Source organism: Saccostrea cucullata, unplaced genomic scaffold (assembly GCF_032062105.1).
Source record: "Saccostrea cucullata isolate Sc308-1 unplaced genomic scaffold, CSIRO_AGI_Scuc_v1 ctg6140, whole genome shotgun sequence".
Lineage (NCBI taxonomy): Eukaryota > Metazoa > Mollusca > Bivalvia > Ostreida > Ostreidae > Saccostrea > Saccostrea cuccullata.
Window position 1 is genome coordinate 33,773 of NW_026922675.1, and position 20,538 is coordinate 54,310.

The 20,538-nt window shown below is 33.4% G+C and overlaps 1 protein-coding gene across 1 annotated transcript; it reads right to left on the reverse strand.

Moving 5' to 3' along the window:
- Positions 1 to 2,010: 2,010 nt before the first annotated feature.
- On the reverse strand, positions 2,011 to 12,920 carry LOC134262190 (uncharacterized). Its single transcript, XM_062744577.1, has 6 exons — positions 12,725 to 12,920; positions 9,969 to 10,046; positions 9,262 to 9,385; positions 8,684 to 8,845; positions 7,170 to 7,289; positions 2,011 to 3,075 (listed from the first exon to the last, which is right to left on the reverse strand). Exons 1-6 carry the CDS (start codon positions 12,790 to 12,792, stop codon positions 2,992 to 2,994), a joined length of 636 nt encoding a protein of 211 aa, XP_062600561.1. The 5' UTR covers positions 12,793 to 12,920; the 3' UTR covers positions 2,011 to 2,991.
- Between the last annotated feature and the right edge of the window lie 7,618 nt (positions 12,921 to 20,538).

Genomic DNA, 20,538 nt, shown 5'->3' on the forward strand with positions numbered 1-20,538 from the left:
TTTCTTTGTAAAAATGTGATACCCCATCTTGAACCCTCCCTGTCTCCGTCGGTGCCCGGAATGACTTAAACAAACTTTACACTACTTAGGAATGCTTCCACACAAATTTTACTAAATATTCATAGTTTTTCTGCTCTTGAGAAGATTTTTTCCTATATTCCTATAATGTGAAACTTTGATACCCCTTTGTGGTTCCATCCTACCTCTAAGGGTAAAGATGTAAACAAACTGAATCACAACATGAGGATGCTTCCATAGTACATATTGTACGTCTAAGCAGGGCATAGGCGTCGGAAGCAAATTGAAGGCGGGGGGGGGGTGGGGCTAAACCAACCAAAAAAAAGTTACCCCCAATTTTCAATTCTATATTATGTATATATTTGCAAAAAAATGGGGGACTAAGCCCCCCCCCCCCCGGTTCCGGCGCCTATGCAGGACTTCGTTGTTCTTGAAAAGACTTTTTGAAGATGTCTTCCTTTATACGCGTATGTGAAACTTTGATCCCCCTATAGTTGCCCTACCCTTCCTTCCAGACGTCATAATTTGCTCAAACTTGAATCAACACTGAGAATGCTTCCATATTATCATTATGACTAAATAAAGCAGGTCTGTTATTGAGATTTTTTTTAAACATGCCATCAAATTTTCCATTCTTAATCATCTCCCTTTGAATGAGGGAGTGGCCCTCATTTGAAATAAAATTGAACTACATGTACTTTACCCAGGGATGCAAGTTTGGCAAAAAAGTCGAAAATGTACACATGTAAAAACGGAAAGACAGCTATAATAGACGGACTACAGACAAAATGTGATCAGAAAATCTCACTTAATTGAGCTTTCAGCTCAAGTGAGCTAAACACGTTAGGTTAGTTGAACTTTAAAAAAAAAATGCCGGTCATCAGTTTGAATCTACTCTAAAAATCGTTAAAAAGCTTAGCAAAACTAAAAACTATGATAGAGAGAAATTGAAGAGAATGCAAACATATGCACTGCATTTGTGTGTGAGTGTGTGTGTGTGTGTGTGTTCAATTTGTTGGCATGATCAGGTGCTGTTATACAATCGGTGAGATCCAATAATTTTTAATCTAAGAATGCATTGTGGCAACACACTTTGAAAAAAATTACGCACTTTGAATTTTTTTTTTCAAAGTGCGTTAAAATTGGGACAAAATCAACGCACTTTGAAAAAAAAATTCAAAGTGCGTTATATTCGGGACACACTCAACGCACTTTGAATATTCTTTTCAAAGTGCGTTAAGAGTGTACATCAACTTTTTTTTACAATTGTGACATTTAACGCACTTTGAAAAAAAATATGTATAAAACAGAATACTAGACGTAGATTTTAGTAATTGATTTGAAATCAATATGTAATAATTATATCTTTCGAAAACCTTTTTTAATTTACGTGTATTGATTTACCCTCATTGAGACAAGGAGAAGACGGGTAGGAGGTCTCTCAGCTCAAATCTCTTTTTCTTATACATAGCCGTCGGTAGCAAATTAAAAGTGCCCCATCCAAGGTAAGCCCCAATTGCAAAACAGCCTAATCCCCCCCCCCCCCCCGGTACCGATGCCTATGCTGCACCCAAATACTAGTATATGCATAACTGGTGTAAAGTTGAAATTTTCAATAATTTTCAGTTTACATTTAAGTACAGTAAAACATATAAAGGAGAAAGAATTTCAAAGTATGGAAAGATCAAAACCGTCCACTTTCACATCCTGAAGTGACCTTATCATCGAAAAGTTATTCAAAAGGTTCAACTATGTATCATACCTAGGATTTGCAGGAATATTGAACAAGATATTAACGCACTTTGAAAAGAAATGTTATTTTTTCAAAGTGCATTGATTTTGTCCCAAATTTAATGCACTTTGAAATTTTTTTTCGAAGTGCGTAATTTTTCAAAGTGGGTTGTAACAATGCATTGATATCAATCATAAAAAAAAGTTCTTTCGCATCAATACAATGATAAATGCATAGTTTAAAAAACTACAAAAGATGACTTTCACATTTTCAAGGTATTTAATGTATAACAACTTTATTTTGCACACTATAAATGAAAGGTCTGATATTTTAAATCAGAGTGTAGCATTTGGAAGTAGTTATCCAATGAAAATACAATACGAAAGGAAAGTCATAAACTGTGCAATTAATTTATTTTTCTTTGAATTTTACATGGCCAGTGCATGTGTTATTTAAGATATTTAAACAAGTATTTGAAACTTCATTTAAATCTCTTGGTGAAAGGAAATATATGGAGACAACTAACAGTGCTCAAGCTCAAAAGTCTATCAAACAATATAAAATAGGAGCAGAGCAAAACAAACCTCCAAAAAAACTCTTTCTTTAAATCAAAATATGAAGTTTTAAATTAAAAATAAATCATTTACCACAAATATTTTAACAAAATCTTTCGTAAAAATACACTGATGAACTCCTTACAGAGTTGAATCAGAGTCAACGAAGATAATTAATGAGAGGCAGATTTCTCATTTTGAAGGACCAAAATAGTATCATATGAGTTTTATTACTGATCAAAATCAAATAATATTTTAGTAACATTTTGATTTAAGATACGTTTCATTGATGCATAACAATACTGGAAAATACGTTTGAAATAAAATTAAATCAGTTCTATAGTTTATCCTGTGTTCCTATTTCCGTTCAATATATATCTAGAATTGGGAAACAAAAAACACAAAATGAATATTTACACATAAATTTTCATTGTAGAGGGACTCTGTTAACAAAGACTGTCATATTAAAGGGGATAATCTTTGTGAAGTGTGTGTGTCAATGCAGAAAAAAATACTTTACATAGCACCTTAATTGAGTTTTTCAAAATAACAATCACAGATAAGCTTATTGAGATGAACAAATAAGTACATGAAAAAAAATACCCTATCACAATATATTGCAATTCGGAAGGCACAATCAGCAAATTAAAGTAGGATAATATTAACTGGTAATCATAATGTCTAAACTTATTCATTTTTCCTCTTTGATCTGTACTTTATTAAACATGCCACTTTGCCAGCACCGGTAGCTAATCCCACAACATTTGGTGACTGCAATAAAATAATATCAATGAGAATTAAGAATAAGGAATGTCTCAGATGTCAACTAATAAAAATATGAACTTAAGGTAATTCCACCCTCCGATGATGTCATAGGTCTTTGCAAAAACTTTGATTTGTTTAAATTTATACATAATAGAACAGTATTTTTTGGTAGAATGCTCTACAATAGTTGTAATGATAAATATTGTTAAATATAAGAATTTTAAAAATGAATATTTTCTTTATCAAATCAATTATTCAATCTTTAAAAATTTTTACAAGGGCAATAACTCCTTCTAAGGTCCTATCATTCAGGCATTTGCTAAATTGTACTTCTAATGTAAAATAGATTCCCTGATATTCACAATTCAAAAGTATTTAATATGAAGGATGTATTTTGGAACATTCAGCATCAGAATTATGCATTTCAACAAGTTTTTTCATATTTTTCCATAATACTGTTTACAAAAAATGTGTGATTTTTTATGTCGACATACACTTCTGTTTATTTATGTTTCGCATCTTAAATAATATGGTGACCTATACATTTTTTGCAATAATTGGAAAATTTAAAGTATATTAAATGAAAATAAATGCAGTTTTTGTACTTTGAACCATTAAAATTGTGAGGGTGGAAACACCTTAAAACTGCAGTGTGAAAGAAAAATCAATTGAACATATGTACCCATACAACAGACTTAACAACTGAAAGTAAATTAATACTAGCTGTTATCTTTTGCATAATGTATCTCTCAGGACAGATGGATGGACTACAGCCAACATGTGATCAGAAAAGCTCACTAGCTAAAACATAGGTAATCAGAGATTACAGAGCTCACCTCAACGAATGTTGTCTTTAAGTAAGGCAAAGTCACACAATTAACCAACAAAAAGTATACATTCCAAAAATGAAAATATTTTTAAAAGCAATTTTGATCTGATACTTTGAAATAGACCTACATAAAAAATTTAAACTACTTCTTCTTCATGAAAATGTAATGAAAATCCAGCATCTGAAGCAAATTTGAGAGTTTTCACCTCTTGATGCAGCATTTGTGCAAGTTTGGTTTATACAATGTTATATAAGCCTTACAGTTTTTGGTAATAGACCTGCAACCATAACTTTTACCTTGTCTATTATCTGAAAAATGTATGTCCAATTCAGCATCCGAAGCAAGTCCATTAGTGTGCATCCTTAGATGTATCATCCATGCAAGTTTGCTCATTATAGGGCTCATAGTTTATTGGAAATGAAACATGCATCAAAACTAACATTTTCACTCATCCACAAAAAGTAGGTCAGATTCAGCTTCCGAAGCAAGCCTGGAAGTATGCATCCTTAGATGTATCATCTATGCAAGACTGGTCATTAAAGAACTCATAGTTCCTTGGAAATGAAACCTGCACCAAAAACTTTTAACTATTCACTCAACCGGAAAATGTAGGTCAAATTCAGCATCCGAAGCAAGCCTGGTAGTGTGCATCCTTAGATGTATCATCCATGCAAGTTTGGTCAACATAGGGCTTAAAGTTACTTGCAAATGAAACCTGCACCAAAAACATTAATCTGTTCGCTCAACTGGAAAATGTAGGTCAGATTCAGCATCCGAAGCAAGCCCGGTAGTATGCATCCTTAGATGTATCATCCATGCAAGTTTGGTCAACATAGGGCTTATAGTTACTTGGAAATGAAACCTGCACCAAAAACTTTAACCTGTTCACTCAACTGGAAAATGTAGGTCAGATTCAGCATCCGAAGCAAGCCCGGTAGTATGCATCCTTAGATGTATCATCCATGCAAGTTTGGTCAACATAGGGCTTATAGTTACTTGGAAATGAAACCTGCACCAAACACTTTAACCTGTTCACTCGACCGGAAAATGTAGGTCAGATTCAGCATCCGAAGCAAGCCCGGTAGTATGCATCCTTACGCAGCACAGTTAAGGTTACAGTAAGGCGGCGGGGCCTAATTTGTACTGGAAATGTTTACTATGACGTCACACATAATTATGGTCTTCAAAATACCACAAAATGAAATTATTTGCTATTTCAAACAACTGGATAGCTGTATACTACATACAAACTTACTATTGCATGCAGTTTTGTCGTCGGTTAAATCCCACACAACAGTATATAAACAATGCATCGATCGCAATGCACTTGTCAATGTGACGTCATCTCACAAAAATGACGCAGTTTGTACACAGTGAGAGGCTGATCAAGTCACATTTTGAACAATGAAAAATGTCTTTTATTCTCAAATAAAATATTATTTGCAGTAAAATAAAAAGCCGTTAACTTGGATGCGATGTCTATTTTAGTATTTTATTTATAAACAGTACGTGCATTATGCAGACAAGCGATACTGTCGTGTGTTTGTATGCAGATTCATTGAAAAAGTAATGGAAGGGCCCTAATAAATCGATTTATTGCAAGGGCATACCCTCAATGTACCTTTTAAAAATTTTACACATAAACTCAAGAAGCATTAAGATATTTGAAAAGTGCTGCGAACCTCTTGAAATCTTGCAAATAAATTAATTATAGCTATATTTAATGTATTTGACCAGCAAAATATTCAACCTGCCGTCCAACAAATATATTTTACCAATCAAAAAAGGGAATCTATATAGTTTCGCAGCACTTTTCACGAACTACATATAGTATTGAAAAGGATTATAAAATAAATTAAGATTTTTAACTTGGTTATGCCCTTGCAATATTGAAATTTATAGATGACCTCTAAACTGTAAGTATTATTGCCAAAGTCATGTGACGTCGATATCACATGACAAGTCTAAATAAAAAATCTAAATGTCCCCAACATGTAGATTTAAACCACATTACATTTTTTGATATCAGTGAATTCCTAAAAAAGAATCGCCCATCCTAATAAAGTATGTATTTTTTATCTTTAAAAATAGCCGATATTTCCATTTGTAACCTTAATTGTGCTGTGTAGATGTATCATCCATGCAAGTTTGGTCAACATAGAGCTTATAGTTACTTGGAAATGAAACCTACACCAAAAACTTTAACCTGTTCACTCAACCGGAAAATGTAGGTCAGATTCAGCATCCGAAGCAAGCCCGGTAGTATGCATCCTTAGATGTATCATCCATGCAAGTTTGGTCAACATAGGGCTTATAGTTACTTGGAAATGAAACCTGCACCAAACACTTTAACCTGTTCACTCAACCGGAAAATGTAGGTCAGATTCAGCATCCGAAGCAAGCCCGGTAGTATGCATCCTTAGATGTATCATCCATGCAAGTTTGGTCAACATAGGGCTTATAGTTACTTGGAAATGAAACCTGCACCAAAAACTTGAACCTGTTCACTCAACCGGAAAATGTAGGTCAGATTCAGCATCCGAAGCAAGCCCGGTAGTATGCATCCTTAGATGTATCATCCATGCAAGTTTGGTCAACATAGGCCTTATAGTTACTTGGAAATGAAACCCACACCAAAAACTGCACCAAAAATGTTAACCTGCTCCAAAAACATTAACCTGGTAATTCCTTTGCTGAAATTGAAGCATCTGAAACTTTGTCTGGTACAATAAAACACACTAAAACCATTTTCCATGCATGTCTAATCAGTATAGGACACAGAAGTAATTAAAAAGAAAACTGCTCCAAAAAACTTAACCTTAACCTGGGAGGCCGACGCCGACACCGACGCCGAGGGTATCACATAAGCTCCCCCCAACTTCGTTGAGGTGAGCTAAAAATGTGACAGTTACACCTAATATGAAGTATATTTGGTCATTTCACTAATCGGTTCTCCTCAAGAGATTCCCAAGTTATGGCCCATAAGAATGCAATTTCAAACATACATTTTGATTATTTTCCAGTGTTAAAGGTTACCATAAACCAACTTTTATTTGCGTGCAAGAAATATTGGCGAGTTTCGCAACCTACTTTAAATCCCAAAAATTAATCACCACGAACCATATTTTTGCTTTGTTTTTGTATAAAATATTTCCTTATTCGTGAAAATTTATCGCAGTGGATTGATTTTAAACTGACGAATCGCGAATAAAAGATGACGCGAATAATAGTTGGTTTACAGTAACCTAAAGAAGAGCATTGTACACTTACATAAATAAAAAAGTCATCTAACATAAGGCCATAAAGTAGCCACATTAATGCACAAGCAATACTCCCAACCAGCATGGAGATAGATATATCTGCTGAACTCTGCTTCATAATACAGTCTCTCTGAAAAAGTAATATAATGGGTAACAACACAGTAAACCTATAGTGTATAATGCATTATTTTAGCAACTGACAAATATACTTTGTATGTTTGTTTGTATGTTGTTTTAACGTCCCTCTCTCGAGATTTTTTCATCCATATGGAAACTCCACTACTTGACGGTGGAGAGCTGCAAATTTTGTTCTATACTTGGCACTAACTGCCATTGAGCAGTGAGGGATCTTTTCTGAGCACCTACTGTGACAAGGGATCTCAGTTTATATGGTCTTATCCCAAGCAGAAGAGATGATTTTCAAAGAATTAATGCAGTTTTACAATATTATCATCAGGGAGGTCAACATTACCACTACATTGCCAAAAATTTCAACTCATTACCGCTACATTTTCTCAGATTTTCGACCGATCATTACCGCTACTTTTTTCCGGCAAAAAACAACTCATTACCGCTACATACTAAATCAGCCAAAAGCAACTCATTACCCCTACATATCGATTTAGCCAAGTATGGTTCGGTATATGAGTTCTAATCAACAGAATTTGGACAGTGGTTGAAAGTTTTCTTCGGTTTGGGTTTTTTTTCTCGATTTTCGAGAAGTTGAAGAGTGCTTTGTTTTTGATGTGTTTTCCGAAGCACATTGAACCGTCATCTTCACTTCCACATACAATTTTGGCAGATGCGGATGTTGAGTGTGAAAGTTTTCACAAAGAGTTCGGCACAATGTTTTATAGTTCACATCCGAGCATTTTTGATTTTTTGGGCCAAGATTCAGTCTGTCCAGACAAAAAGTTACTTGAAAATGCATGCTGCAAGAAACAGGATTCTCCTAGGACGAAAAGAGAATAACAACACAGCGCAAAAAAGGGAACTGAAAACTATATACGACAGTGGGGAAATGACAAGGAAACAATATGTAAAGTAAATGGCTTTCAAGGCATTACTGACAGTGTAAAAACATTTGAAAAAACTTAAAAAACATCCTATTCAAAGTCCTACGTTCACCTACCCGTTGTGAGCAGGGGAAACGGGTCTTATGCATATATAGGTTGTACTGTACACGCATAAGGGCTGGCTAAAGAAAGAGGCAATGTAGCGGTAATGTATACTTTTTTATGTAGCGGTAATGTAAGTTATTTTGTAGCGGTAATGAAAATTTTGAAAATGTAGCGGTAATGATACGCACCCTATCATCAGACCCCCACCTTAACACCAAAACCCTTGAGTGAGGGGCCATGAAATTCATAATTTATGAAGAGGCACCCTTTTTCATCATAACTATGTACATATCAGCTTAAGCCATTTCACTACAATTAGTATTTTCATGAATGAAATATCAAAGAATTAGTTTTGGACACAAAAGTCAACTGTATTACATAGTAAAATAATTATTGAACTTACAATTTCCAGTGCTGGTGTTGCCCAGGTTACCGTTGCTATAACAAACATGAACATTCCAAGCATATTAAGGATAGCTGTCTCATGGACAACAACATGGATGAGGTATTGATAAAACGTCAGGAGTCCTAGGCCTGCCATAGTGGCCTGTGTCATTGGTTTACTCTATGGACAAAAAAAGAACTAAACATTCAATCAAGTATTTTTCTTGATATGTATGTAAAACTAGATCTCTCCAAAATGGGCAAATACCCCCTGCTCGCCTTTTTTTTCAGAAAAGGTGTCAAGAAGTAACTGACATCATAGGCTTAGGGAGATATGCAATATAAGTCATAAATCATTTTCATGATCAAGTAATTTTGATCTACTGTGTTGTCGGCATAAAAAATTCATAACAATTTCAGTCTTATTTTACAAGCTCAGATGAAGATATTCCCGTATGTAATTCAATATATTTAGGAATTTGTTTCCTATGACCTTTAAAACATAATTTCTGAAAACATGAAAATTTGGTCTACTTTTCCTGTCCCCTTTTACAGAAGAGCTCTGACAATTAAGGAAATAAATATTAAAGCTCTTACCTTTGGTTGACTGACAAGTATAATGGTTAAAACAAAAACAGCTTGGAAGACAGCACAAACCCAGTTTATAGTAATCAAGGAATTATTCTCCAGAATCTGTCCATACACAATTCCAGCAAAAGCACTGAAATTATTGGAAGAAGCAACTGTTAAGTACCCTAAAAGCTTTGCAGATAAAAGTCAACTAAACCTTCTGTAACAGGTTAAGAACAATTCCCCTGTAGAGGAGTCATCTTGCTGAAGCACAATTATTCTTCTCTAGCAGAAAGAATATAATTAAGCATCCTGGAGGACCAAGATTTATGTTCAAAGAGAAGGTACAGTTGGGGCTTTATCATGCCCTAAAAATTTAATGTTCTTAAAATGTTATGAAATTGGCAGTAACATGAGTTGAGTAGATGAATATGATAATTCATTACAGGATATGGCAAGAAGGAGGACCATTCTGGAAATATGACACCATTAGTTAGGTACATTTCAAAGTTTAATGCAGAAAAGCCTAAAAATGACTCAATTTTGTGCTTATTTTACTTTTAAAAATAGCGTCTGCCACTGTCACCCACTTCCATTTTTGGATATAATATTATATAAACTGCTTTGAAAAATCATATATCTCAAAATCTTTGTGGGCAATGTAAGCTCTTGTCTGGTTTAAATGCTTTGTTTTCTCCTTTTTTGGGTGGGAGGTATAAATGCATTTAACTCACTTCAACAGTCCTAACAGGCAGAAGATATAGTTCATCTTGTTTGGGTCCTTGGATCTGTACACAGCTATACATGCTGGTCTGCAAAGAAAACAAATTATTGATTCACATTTAAAGTTATAATTATTTATTTCAATCCTGTTCCATTTTGTCCTTGATATATGTAAATAAAAATGCCTTTTATTAAAAGAAACCATGGCAATATCATTTGCTGAAATCATAAACTGATAAATAAAACTATGGGTCCTAGTTTTGGTTGGCGCACTAATTGTTCAAAGTTGAGTAGTGTACAGATCTTTTGCCTAAGAGTGAACATCGTGAAATTACTGAAATATACTGTACATATTGTCACTAGTGAAAATGATGATAAAAAGTATGTTCTAACTGTTTATAAATTTCAATCATCCCCTCTTAGTTCCTATAATTATTAAGTGAATGTCACTGTGATGTAACCCAGCCATGGGATCATCAGAAATTGAGGGATAATTCTGGAAACATGGACTTATCACCAATTGTATGATTCTTAGGTGAACCTATACTTAATCCCTGAAAATCAACCATGATAAGGGGAGGGATATATAGATATTGTATGTATATACAGTGTTTTCCCTAAGAACTGGCTACCGACCAAATTGACCGCTTCAAATGACAAAAATGCCGCTTTGAAATTAAAAAATTTTGTTAGGTCCACAGAGATTTTCTTCATAAACCTCTGACCCTAGCCTGTTACAACTTATCCAGTCTTCACGAAAACTTTTCAAACTAACTGGCCAGTCGGACCAGTGAACTTTCAAAATTTACTGGCCCACCAAAATTTTTACTGGCCCCTTAATTAAAAAAAAATAAAATAAATACATTTTCATAACTGTAAATTTATACATGTTTACGTACTTCAACTTTTGAAATGCGCCATTTTTTGTCCTTTGTCGCGTTTCGGTAAGTTGTTCGTTGGAACTTTGCACATTTTACGTACTAGTTAATAGTTACTAGCTAGTTCTGGTTGTTATGTAATACATTCATGTTATAATAGGGTTATAATAATACGATTCAACAACATGTGCTTGTTCTTTTATTTTATATATTAATGAAATTTACGCATTGCCAAGTAAGTCAGTTAAAATATATATTGACTGTGTGTAATTTTTATTATCAACAAGCCCATCGTACTACTTGAATTTTGATTTTCACTGACCCAACAACAAAATTCACTGGCCTCGGTCTTCGGACCAGTGAGTTTTCGTGAAGACTGCTTATCTCTAACCCTTTACTTTGAAATAAAGGGAAAACACTCATCGTCACTGATATACCATAATGAACATGATGAACCCTAACATTTCCAGAACTCTGATACTAACCATTTACTTTATGGTATATACATATTTCTATTGGAAGCTATATCATTTATAATAATTATATGCATGTATGCATCATCGGGTCACATATGTAAAATTTCCATTCTTAATCGATTTGGGAACACTCAACGTATAACAACTGAATTCATGTACATGTACAGTCCAGTCCAATACGAAAATTCGTAATATTACGAAAAAACGTAAGATTACGAGAAAGCATAATATTACAAGTTATCGTAATATAAAACTTATATTACAATTTTTCGTAATGTAGTTAAATTACGAATACGCGTAATATAGCAGATGTAAGAGACTATATTACGAGTTTTCGTAATCCAAGACAAATTCAAGCATTGCAAGAAATTGAGTGGCGGGTATCAAAGTATGACGTTTACTACGAGATGTCACGGGCGATAACTTGTACGACTCTTACTGAGATTTGAATTCTGCATGTATTTCAATAACAATTGCACGAACAGTTGAATTATGGGACGAGGGTGTGGTTTTTAGGGTAGACTTCGGAAGAAAAGTAGGGAGTTCGGGTGATATAGACCAATGCGACATGCTTAAGCGAATATTGAAATTTACTGGAAAATTGGTCTTATTCTTGGGAAAATTCCTATAAAAGAATAAAAAAAAGAAATTGTCCACTCACCCATCGCTGGCGGTACTTTCTTCTTGAATTTCCATGCTTTCTGATAGGCGTAACTGACCAAACTGACCGCGTGCTATCAGTAGCCGTGAAATCTGATATATTACTGACGTCATACTTTGCTACCCACCACTCAATTTCTTGCAATACTTGAATTTGTCTTGGATTACGAAAACTCGTAATATAGTCTCTTACAATCTGCTATTTTACGTGTATTCGTAATTTAACTACATTACGAAAAATTGTAATATAAGTTTTAGATTACGATAACTTGTAATATTACGATTTTTCGTATTGGACTGGACTGATGTATGTATGCTTACATGTTTATGTGATAGCATGCCATAGTGTCCCTTTTGAATATAGATTTCTCTTCAAAAGCAGTTTAAATTTTATTCATTACAGCTCACAACAACACTATATAAATAACCCTAAAACATGATCTCTCTCTTAGTCTTATGTCTATCCACAGATTCTAAATTATCCAAATCATAATTATATTCTTAGTACAGCAAATTGCATGAAAAGGAAATCTTTGCTCTGCTTTTAAACTGAAGAGAACGTGTTTCTTTGACACAGACCTCAGATTTACTCTGGATTTACCCTGTTCTCTAGGCTAAATAATTATATAATGTTTAACAAATCATTGAATTTTTACTTATTAAAGTGTCTTTTATATGCCAAAACTTTTTTAACCACTCCATTAAGATATTAATTTTTTTACCATGAAGTTTTTAAATTTTAAAGATACTTACATGGCACTTAGCATCATGAGGTACGTGACAATCTCAGTTCCGAGTTCTACCATCCGAAATACCTCCATTTTAATAATGGTAAGCGGTGGGAGTAGACCCCTGTCACCTGTTCTGATTTCCCCGACCTTTATGGACCTTATCTAGATCTAAATGTCAAAACAGACTGACCACATGGCTTCCGGTTTTTCAAAACAAACACAAACTTCTCGTTGAGTGTGACTAAAACGGGTTGTATAACCCGAGCCGGGCCGGGCCGGGAATTTTAAAACTGAAAACCGTGATTATGCTAATTAATGAACAAATATTTAATTTTTGGCCATGAAACTTCAAAGGTTACATTTAATAATACAAAATATACCCTTACTGAAAGTTTCAAACTATGATTATCGTTCGGAGATTGTCACTGTTACTATTGTCATAACATTTTCCCGGTGACTAAAATGGGTAGTTAAGGTCAAGATCTAGTAAATGATATGTGCCTACAGATTTATCAAATTTGAGAAATAAATTCCTTTATTGATGCTTTACAACTTTAGCTTGGTCAAATAAGGTGTTTCGGGGCATAAATTGTAGGTAAACAAGATGAAAAACAGTAATTTAAACTGTCATTTTCAATGAAAAATGAAGAAAACCAGTCATGAATATGGGAGGTTTTTTTTCATATTCGACAAAGAAAATGTATCCAGATTGCCTACAGTCTCTCAGAAAACGGTAATTAGTATATTCATTGCCTCTTCTCATAGACCTAAATCGAAGGGACTGCCGACTTATGACGTCACAATCACTATCTTCTTGCGATTGCAGCGCCCTCACCGGGATGCATAGTAATGAAATTACTGTTGTCGCAGCATGATTTTTTGCATTCTTTAAGGAAATATCAACAAATTAGAGAAATCAATCACTTATCTAATCTTCCTTCCACGAAATGATCTCGATTTACTACTTCGGAAGTTATAATTTTACGCTGTGGAGTCGATGGAAACGTTTTAAATGCAGACATCAGCTGACCATGACGTGACATCTCTTGAATGCTGTCGATTATATTTTACGGTAGTACATGATTATCTTCTTATTTATTTTACAAAAATAATTTATTATCTTCTAATTTTTAAACAAAGACCAATTTCAGATAATAAATACATCGTGAACTGCTTTAGATCAACAACTTACCGGTAATAAATTGATATGTTCCCGTTATAATCACAGGCGCTTGGTTTCAGGATGGTGTATTTTGTGTATTATGCGTTTTTCTAGGTGTGTCTGAGTACCCTTAAAAAAGGATTTTTATATACAGTAAATATGACATTTTTAAAACGTGCTTATATCAGCGAATTTTTATTTTAATGAGGGTACTTTGACACACCTAGAAAAACAAGCGCCTATGGTTATAATGAACTACATATGTATTTTTTAAAAAGTTAGTAATTACTCTTTTAGGTTTTATTATTTAATCAGTGTTAATCTAAGATTGTCAATGATCAATAGAATTCATAACAGATTTTTATTTTTCCCCCACAAGGTTTGTAGATGATGTCTGCATTGCACAGTGGCACCAAACCCTATGGAAAATGTTCGAGAACATGTACCATTCCATGTACCATCTGGTGTGACAAGTTAAATGTGACAGAACAATTCAAAGGGAACAAAACAACAAAAGTGGTGTGTCTATGCAAGGAGGAGTTGAACATGACTGGATTGTTTGGAAGTCCAATTTTTTCAACTATACTGTATATCCAGAATGGGATTATTATTAACTTTTGTATATCATAACTCATATACAAACTGCATCAATATAAATATTAAATACATGTAATTTGTTATGACTGGAATGAAATATTATTAAAATCATTGTTATATATTAGACTTTTCCACTTTTTTATTGATTAAAAATGTCATTCAACTTAAAACACTGCTAATTGTCATTAATTATGCATGGTTTAGAATTGTATATGAGAGTTACTTCTTTAAATTTGTGAAGGTGATTTTACAGTTTAACAAGTCATCTTTTTCTATAGTGAGCTTATATTTTGTGAGCACTGCTTTAGATATATGGCACATTTAATGTCTTTTAAAATAATTATTTCCAGTGCAATTAATCACAACTGCTAAGTACAAAATAATAATTGCTGAGCAATATGAGCATTATAATTCTCAGTCTTCTCAACAGCTTTGAAGAACAAACACTACTAAGTTATTATTTTTTATATATATATATACAAGTTCAATTGCCACTATGATTAAACTGTTTGATCTTTTAACTTCTGCAGTTACAATTAATGTAGCTCATGCAAAACACACATACACTTGTAAATCTTATCATTTTTTTCTTTTCATGAAATTATACTCCCTATACCCCCTATACCTTGTTATGTAGTAAAGGAAAAGTATTCTTTTTTATTTAAAGAATCATACTAAAAATGGGATACAACTTTTCTTTCTTTCTTTTTTTTTTTAAAGATGCATATCAAATTTGTGAGCATAAATATTGAACTACCTTTTAGCTCTATACTAAAATTCAAACCAATAAAAAGTTTGACAAGCCAAAAAAAAAGTGTCCTTTTTGTACAAACTCGAAAATCCTATTTTTAAGGGGGGGTGGGGGGGGGATAGGATCGAACTTCTTTTAGTACCAAATTTTTATCCGAACACTACCAATTATCCATTTTTTTAAAATTAAACTATAACGTGCCTGTTGAAAGGGGGGGGGAGCTAAAACCATTCCCCAATGATCAATGTCTACATTATGTATATCTTTGAAAATAAAAAGGGGGGGGCGCCTATGGGTTCGTCAAGGAATACTCCTGTTGGTTATTAATTTCTATCTCCTTATTACTCGTGTTACTGTACCTTAATAATAGGGTGCTACGTACGTCAGCCCTGGACCTGTTGCGAACCATCGGCGTTTTCATAAATCATAAGACCTTTGCTCTTTAAAAATTCCACGCAATAAATAGGCCTATTTGTTTCTTAATTAAATATGAACGTTTTTTTTCATCGAACAGCATCTATAGAGCAACCTCGCATGTAGTTTGACAACTTCTCTGTGATCATGATGTCAGAACATCAGTCATGTTTTAGCTTTTTTTACACATTCAAAAAGAAGATAAATACCTCAAAAACTGCTCAAGGAACTCTTTAGTGTATTAGCTTAAAAAAATTGGTACATTCGGCAAAAGTTTAATTCATTCAATGCTATAATATCTCAACAACGTAGATGTAAATAACGTTATCTTTGTAATACCGGATGTTTTCTATGCATCCCGGTGAGGGCGCTGCAATCGGAGGGAGATCGTATATAGTGATATCTATTGTGACGTCATCGGAGTCGGCGGTCCCTTTGTTTTAGGTCTATGCTCTTCTTTAAGGTAGATCGCGGGTTTGCTGACGTCACAATAGGATTTGACGTAAAAAGCTTACCGCGTTCAGATAAGCAAGCAAAATATCTCCAGCAGTATGCAGCAAAAAGTGAAATAAAATGTAAAGCTTGCTTAGTGTATCTAAATATTTTTTGTATGTAATTGAAAATAAATGATGTTTTGATCAAGGCGGTCTTTTACATTACAAGTTGTTTTTAACGCTGCTATCTTCTGTGTGTACGTACCTTTCTAAAATATCATTACCTAATTGTTGCTAAAATACAAAAACAGATCCACCGAAGGCATGTCTGACCTGCAGTTTAGTATTTTTGTTCACTTTTATGAATTTTGTTTTGTTTGTTTAATTTAGCCTACGTACTTATCTACTTAATTTTTGTTTCTTTTAAACAACAATCATCTCTAGATAAATCAATATACAAAGTATCCATTTTCTTCGTGACGATGTACGCCTTTTACGATATTATGATTGGTAATATTTTTATGTGCAACAATATTGTATGACCTTAGTACAGGTATAAGATTTTTAAAACGAGAAAGAAATGGACAGTATATGATACGTAACTATGCTTAATATGAACTTTCATTTGTACACGAAATTTCTCTTACTGATGGTTTTTTTTGGAGGGGTAGGGGGTGGGCAGTAAACTATATAATAATCAACAGGAGAGACGTTATTGATTTAGGTAACATCGCCAAATAAAATATCACAAATGAAATATTACAAATGAAATATCTACGTCCAATTAATGGTCATCTTTTATTTATTTATTTATCTTTTATTATTGACAATGAATAGCGATTCGACATACAACTGCAATTGATGTTTTGTGTGTGTGTGGTGGGGGGGGGGGGGGAGGTCAAGGCAAAAGTTGCTGGCCCGTAGGAAGCAAAATCAATTAGAGGGCACAACCATATTTTTTTCAGTTAGTGTCCTATTAACAACCAAAATTTCCTTGACAAACAAAAGAAAAAAAAATGGAGGGGGTAACAGGCGTTTTCACTGAGGGGGCTCGAGCATATAGTAGTAAATGTTTTATATAATATTGTAACCTGTTTTCTATAGTAAACTGTATGCTATCTATAGTATTCTATATATCGGCAAAATAATAAGATATGGCCCATACGGCAATTTGGAGTGAAAACTGAAGTCTGTTAATTCAGTGATAGACAAAATCAATTCATTCTATGATTGATTGACTGATTGATTGATTTTATATTGTTTAACGCCGAGTCGGCAATATTTCACCCAAATTTCGGCGGAATTCATTCTATGAAGTATAAATGTATACAATGTAGGCCGTAAAGCTATTTTAATTCAGTTGCACTATTTCCGCTTTAAAAGCTGGTACATTTTATCAATAAATGAAAATGATACACAAACATATATGTTTGAAAATGTTCTTATATCCGGTAGGTCTAACACGTTTTCCCCCTTTCATCTACTTACATTGGTTATAATTTTTCCGTACTCCTGCCCTTGAGTTTAATGAGAAAAAACCCATATGGCATTGAAATTGTGCCACCACGCTGTTGGTAAACAATGGCAATGATTATACTGAAAAAATTGAATTCAGCGATTGCATGTTTTATTTTGAGTGAATCGTTGATTAAATCAATTTTTTTTTGTAATTCAGACATACGAAAATAATGACGTCGCACCAACGTTATATAAAGTCGTGAAGAAAATATCATACTTCTGATCGAAAATTGTAAAACTTTAAAGTTTTTTTGCAAGAAATTGAGCGAGAACACATATTAATTTTTTTTAATAGATCGATTCTAAATTAACTTCACATACATTGTATCGAGTAATATAAAATTCGTCTGCTTCGTTTTTATGTTATGACCATGGTTTTGAAATGCGTATACCGGCTGAAAAGGCGCATTTTACTATATATTTCATTGAAAAAGCGTCACCTGTTCTCATCAACATTAGCGCATTTGAATTACGATTACAATTTTACCACTCAGACGAATCTCAAAAAAATTTCAGAAGGAAAAATTTAAAACGAGAGGTGTTAGCTGACAAATTTTAAGCCTATGTTTTCAGGCACACAGTAAACCCGCGATCTACCTTAAATCAATATCAAATTTAATATCGATATCCGGTGTCATATAGTGAGACTTCCGCCATAGTGAGACTTCCCCCCGGAAGTCTGGCTACATGTATATAGTGAGTCTTCCCCCTGGAGGGAAATATGGCTATATAGTGAGACTTCCCCCCATGATGACCATAGTGAGTCTTCCCCCTTCGGTTTTCGGTTTGGATTTTATATACATTGAAATAATTAAATATTTAGTGTACATGCTTTAGGGACCTTTTAACTTTTAAAAATTTTATGAAGTATTTTTAGGATTTGTATTTCATTTTGAAATGAAATTTGCGTGATATTAATAAAATTACATCACTATAAAATCAAATGAGATGGATTAAGTTCTAATACACTTTAAATCAAATTCTGACTGTTATGCATATTTTAGCAAAGGCAACAGATGCATGGATTGGGCTTAATCCCCCCCCCCTTTTTTTTAAATTTATGACTGGAAAAATTGCATGAAAATGTGTGCATCCCCTGCTCATCACACCCATACATCAATTCATACAATTATTTTTTTCATTTTGGTCGTGTTTTAAAAATTATTTATTTAAAGATATTTTATTAAACTGGGTTTGGACGATTGGATGTTTGAATACACGTATAAAAAATACGTAAAATTAAAAAAAATATATACTGCATTGCAATTGTCACTTATTTGACTAAACTATTTTGCACTTAAGTCGGAGATGGCTAATTGTCAATTTTAGTGTGTAGATCTGTTTTGTCACAATTTCATTTTTACACTTTATACGTTGAAACACAGAGCGTGCATGAATGCATCAGTCATTATATTATATCATCTCAATTTACATGCATATGTTATAATGGATATCAAACAGTTAAAACGATATTCAAACTGTTCATGCATATAAAATAAATATATAAATACATGTATATGTATGGAAGATAATTTTGCGATAAATTAACACTGTTAGATTTTTTTCAAATAATAAAACAATGTTCCGGAAACTATAATAAGAGGAGGAAGTCTCGCTATGAATGGGGGAAGGCTGGCTATAAAGTATACTTGGGGGTCCCCTGTGGCTTTCCATAATAAAGTGAGCCTTCCCCCGGAAGAACGGCTATATAGTGAAACTTCCGTGGGGGAAGTCTCACTATATAGCCATTCTTCCGGGGGGAAGGCTCACTATATAGCCAGCTTTCCGTGGGGAAGACTCACTATACGACACCGGTTTACTTTTCATATGATTTCAAGTTGAATGTCATGAAAATACCCTATTTTCTACATAATTCTGCTAAAGCCGTAAAGTACGGGAAAAAGAAAGTTGAAATTGATTATGACTTCATAATGGATCTAGCACCAAAAAGTTAGTCTAAAGTTATTTACTAGATCTTGACCTTAACTTCAGTTAAAATCCGGCTTACGCACTATTTTGGAGTTTTGTACTTTCATTATTAAATTATAATTGCTGTTTTGTGTATGGGATAGATAAAAGACAAACTTAAACTGGCAAAATATTTTAATCATTTGATAAATATATGTCGATTGTAGAAAATATCAGACAGCGAACATGTTATCTTCAATTCAGATAAAAAGCGGACAATGCAAATATGTACAGTGTACTACATATAATTAACTCAACGATAAAGTTTTAACTTATAACTTCATATTCAAAATAAAAACGTTAACTCTAGCATAATGTTTATGGGGTTTTTTTATTTAGACATGCAGCATGAAACAAATGGAATAAATTTGTATGGGAGAAGGTCGTAAAGTTTATTTAGTTCTTCTGAAATGATCCGTGTTCCTTTTAAACTTATCGGACGTAACCTTCATGCTTGAATAATAATTAATATTTTTAAAAGAATGTTAAAGATCAATGCTAGGTTCAGAAATTAAAAAAGAAATGGACATTATCCCAAAAAGATCACAAAAGACATACTTATAATTTATAAAACAAAAATTCTCTCTTTACTTTGATGACCAGGCAATGATTTCGGGGATACAATTTTAATGTTCATCTGTTAAACTTTGACATTTCCTGGCATACTTGCTGATAAATAAGAAAATTATAATTATCTTCTATGATAGATGTACACTATATGTATCCACATCTAATTTTCCCCACTTCTTGAATATATTTTTTCGTAGTGCTCTTAAGGTTTCTCCTTCCCTTCTGTTAATATTTTATTGAGGAGTAAAGAAAGAGTCTTGGTTGAACATTTACTCGAAACCGCTATGTATCTTTGTTTTGTAAGGATTTTTATGAAGTTCCGGAATCCAATATAGATATGGTAGTTCAAATTCATTTTGGTTCTTTTGAATATTAAAAATATTCAAAACTGACATATGGTTTTGAAGAATTTCTTCCTTAGA

What these genes read in the sequence shown, in the direction of transcription:
- LOC134262190 (XM_062744577.1), bottom strand. Translation starts at nt 12,792, where the DNA reads ATGGAGGTATTTCGGATGGTAGAACTCGGAACTGAGATTGTCACGTAC. An exon ending in TGCCTGTTAGGACTGTTGAA is followed by an intron (nt 9,386 to 9,968) that starts GTGAGTTAAATG and finishes CAATAATTTCAG; the next exon opens with TGCTTTTGCTGGAATTGTGT. An exon ending in TACTTGTCAGTCAACCAAAG is followed by an intron (nt 8,846 to 9,261) that starts GTAAGAGCTTTA and finishes TTTTGTCCATAG; the next exon opens with AGTAAACCAATGACACAGGC.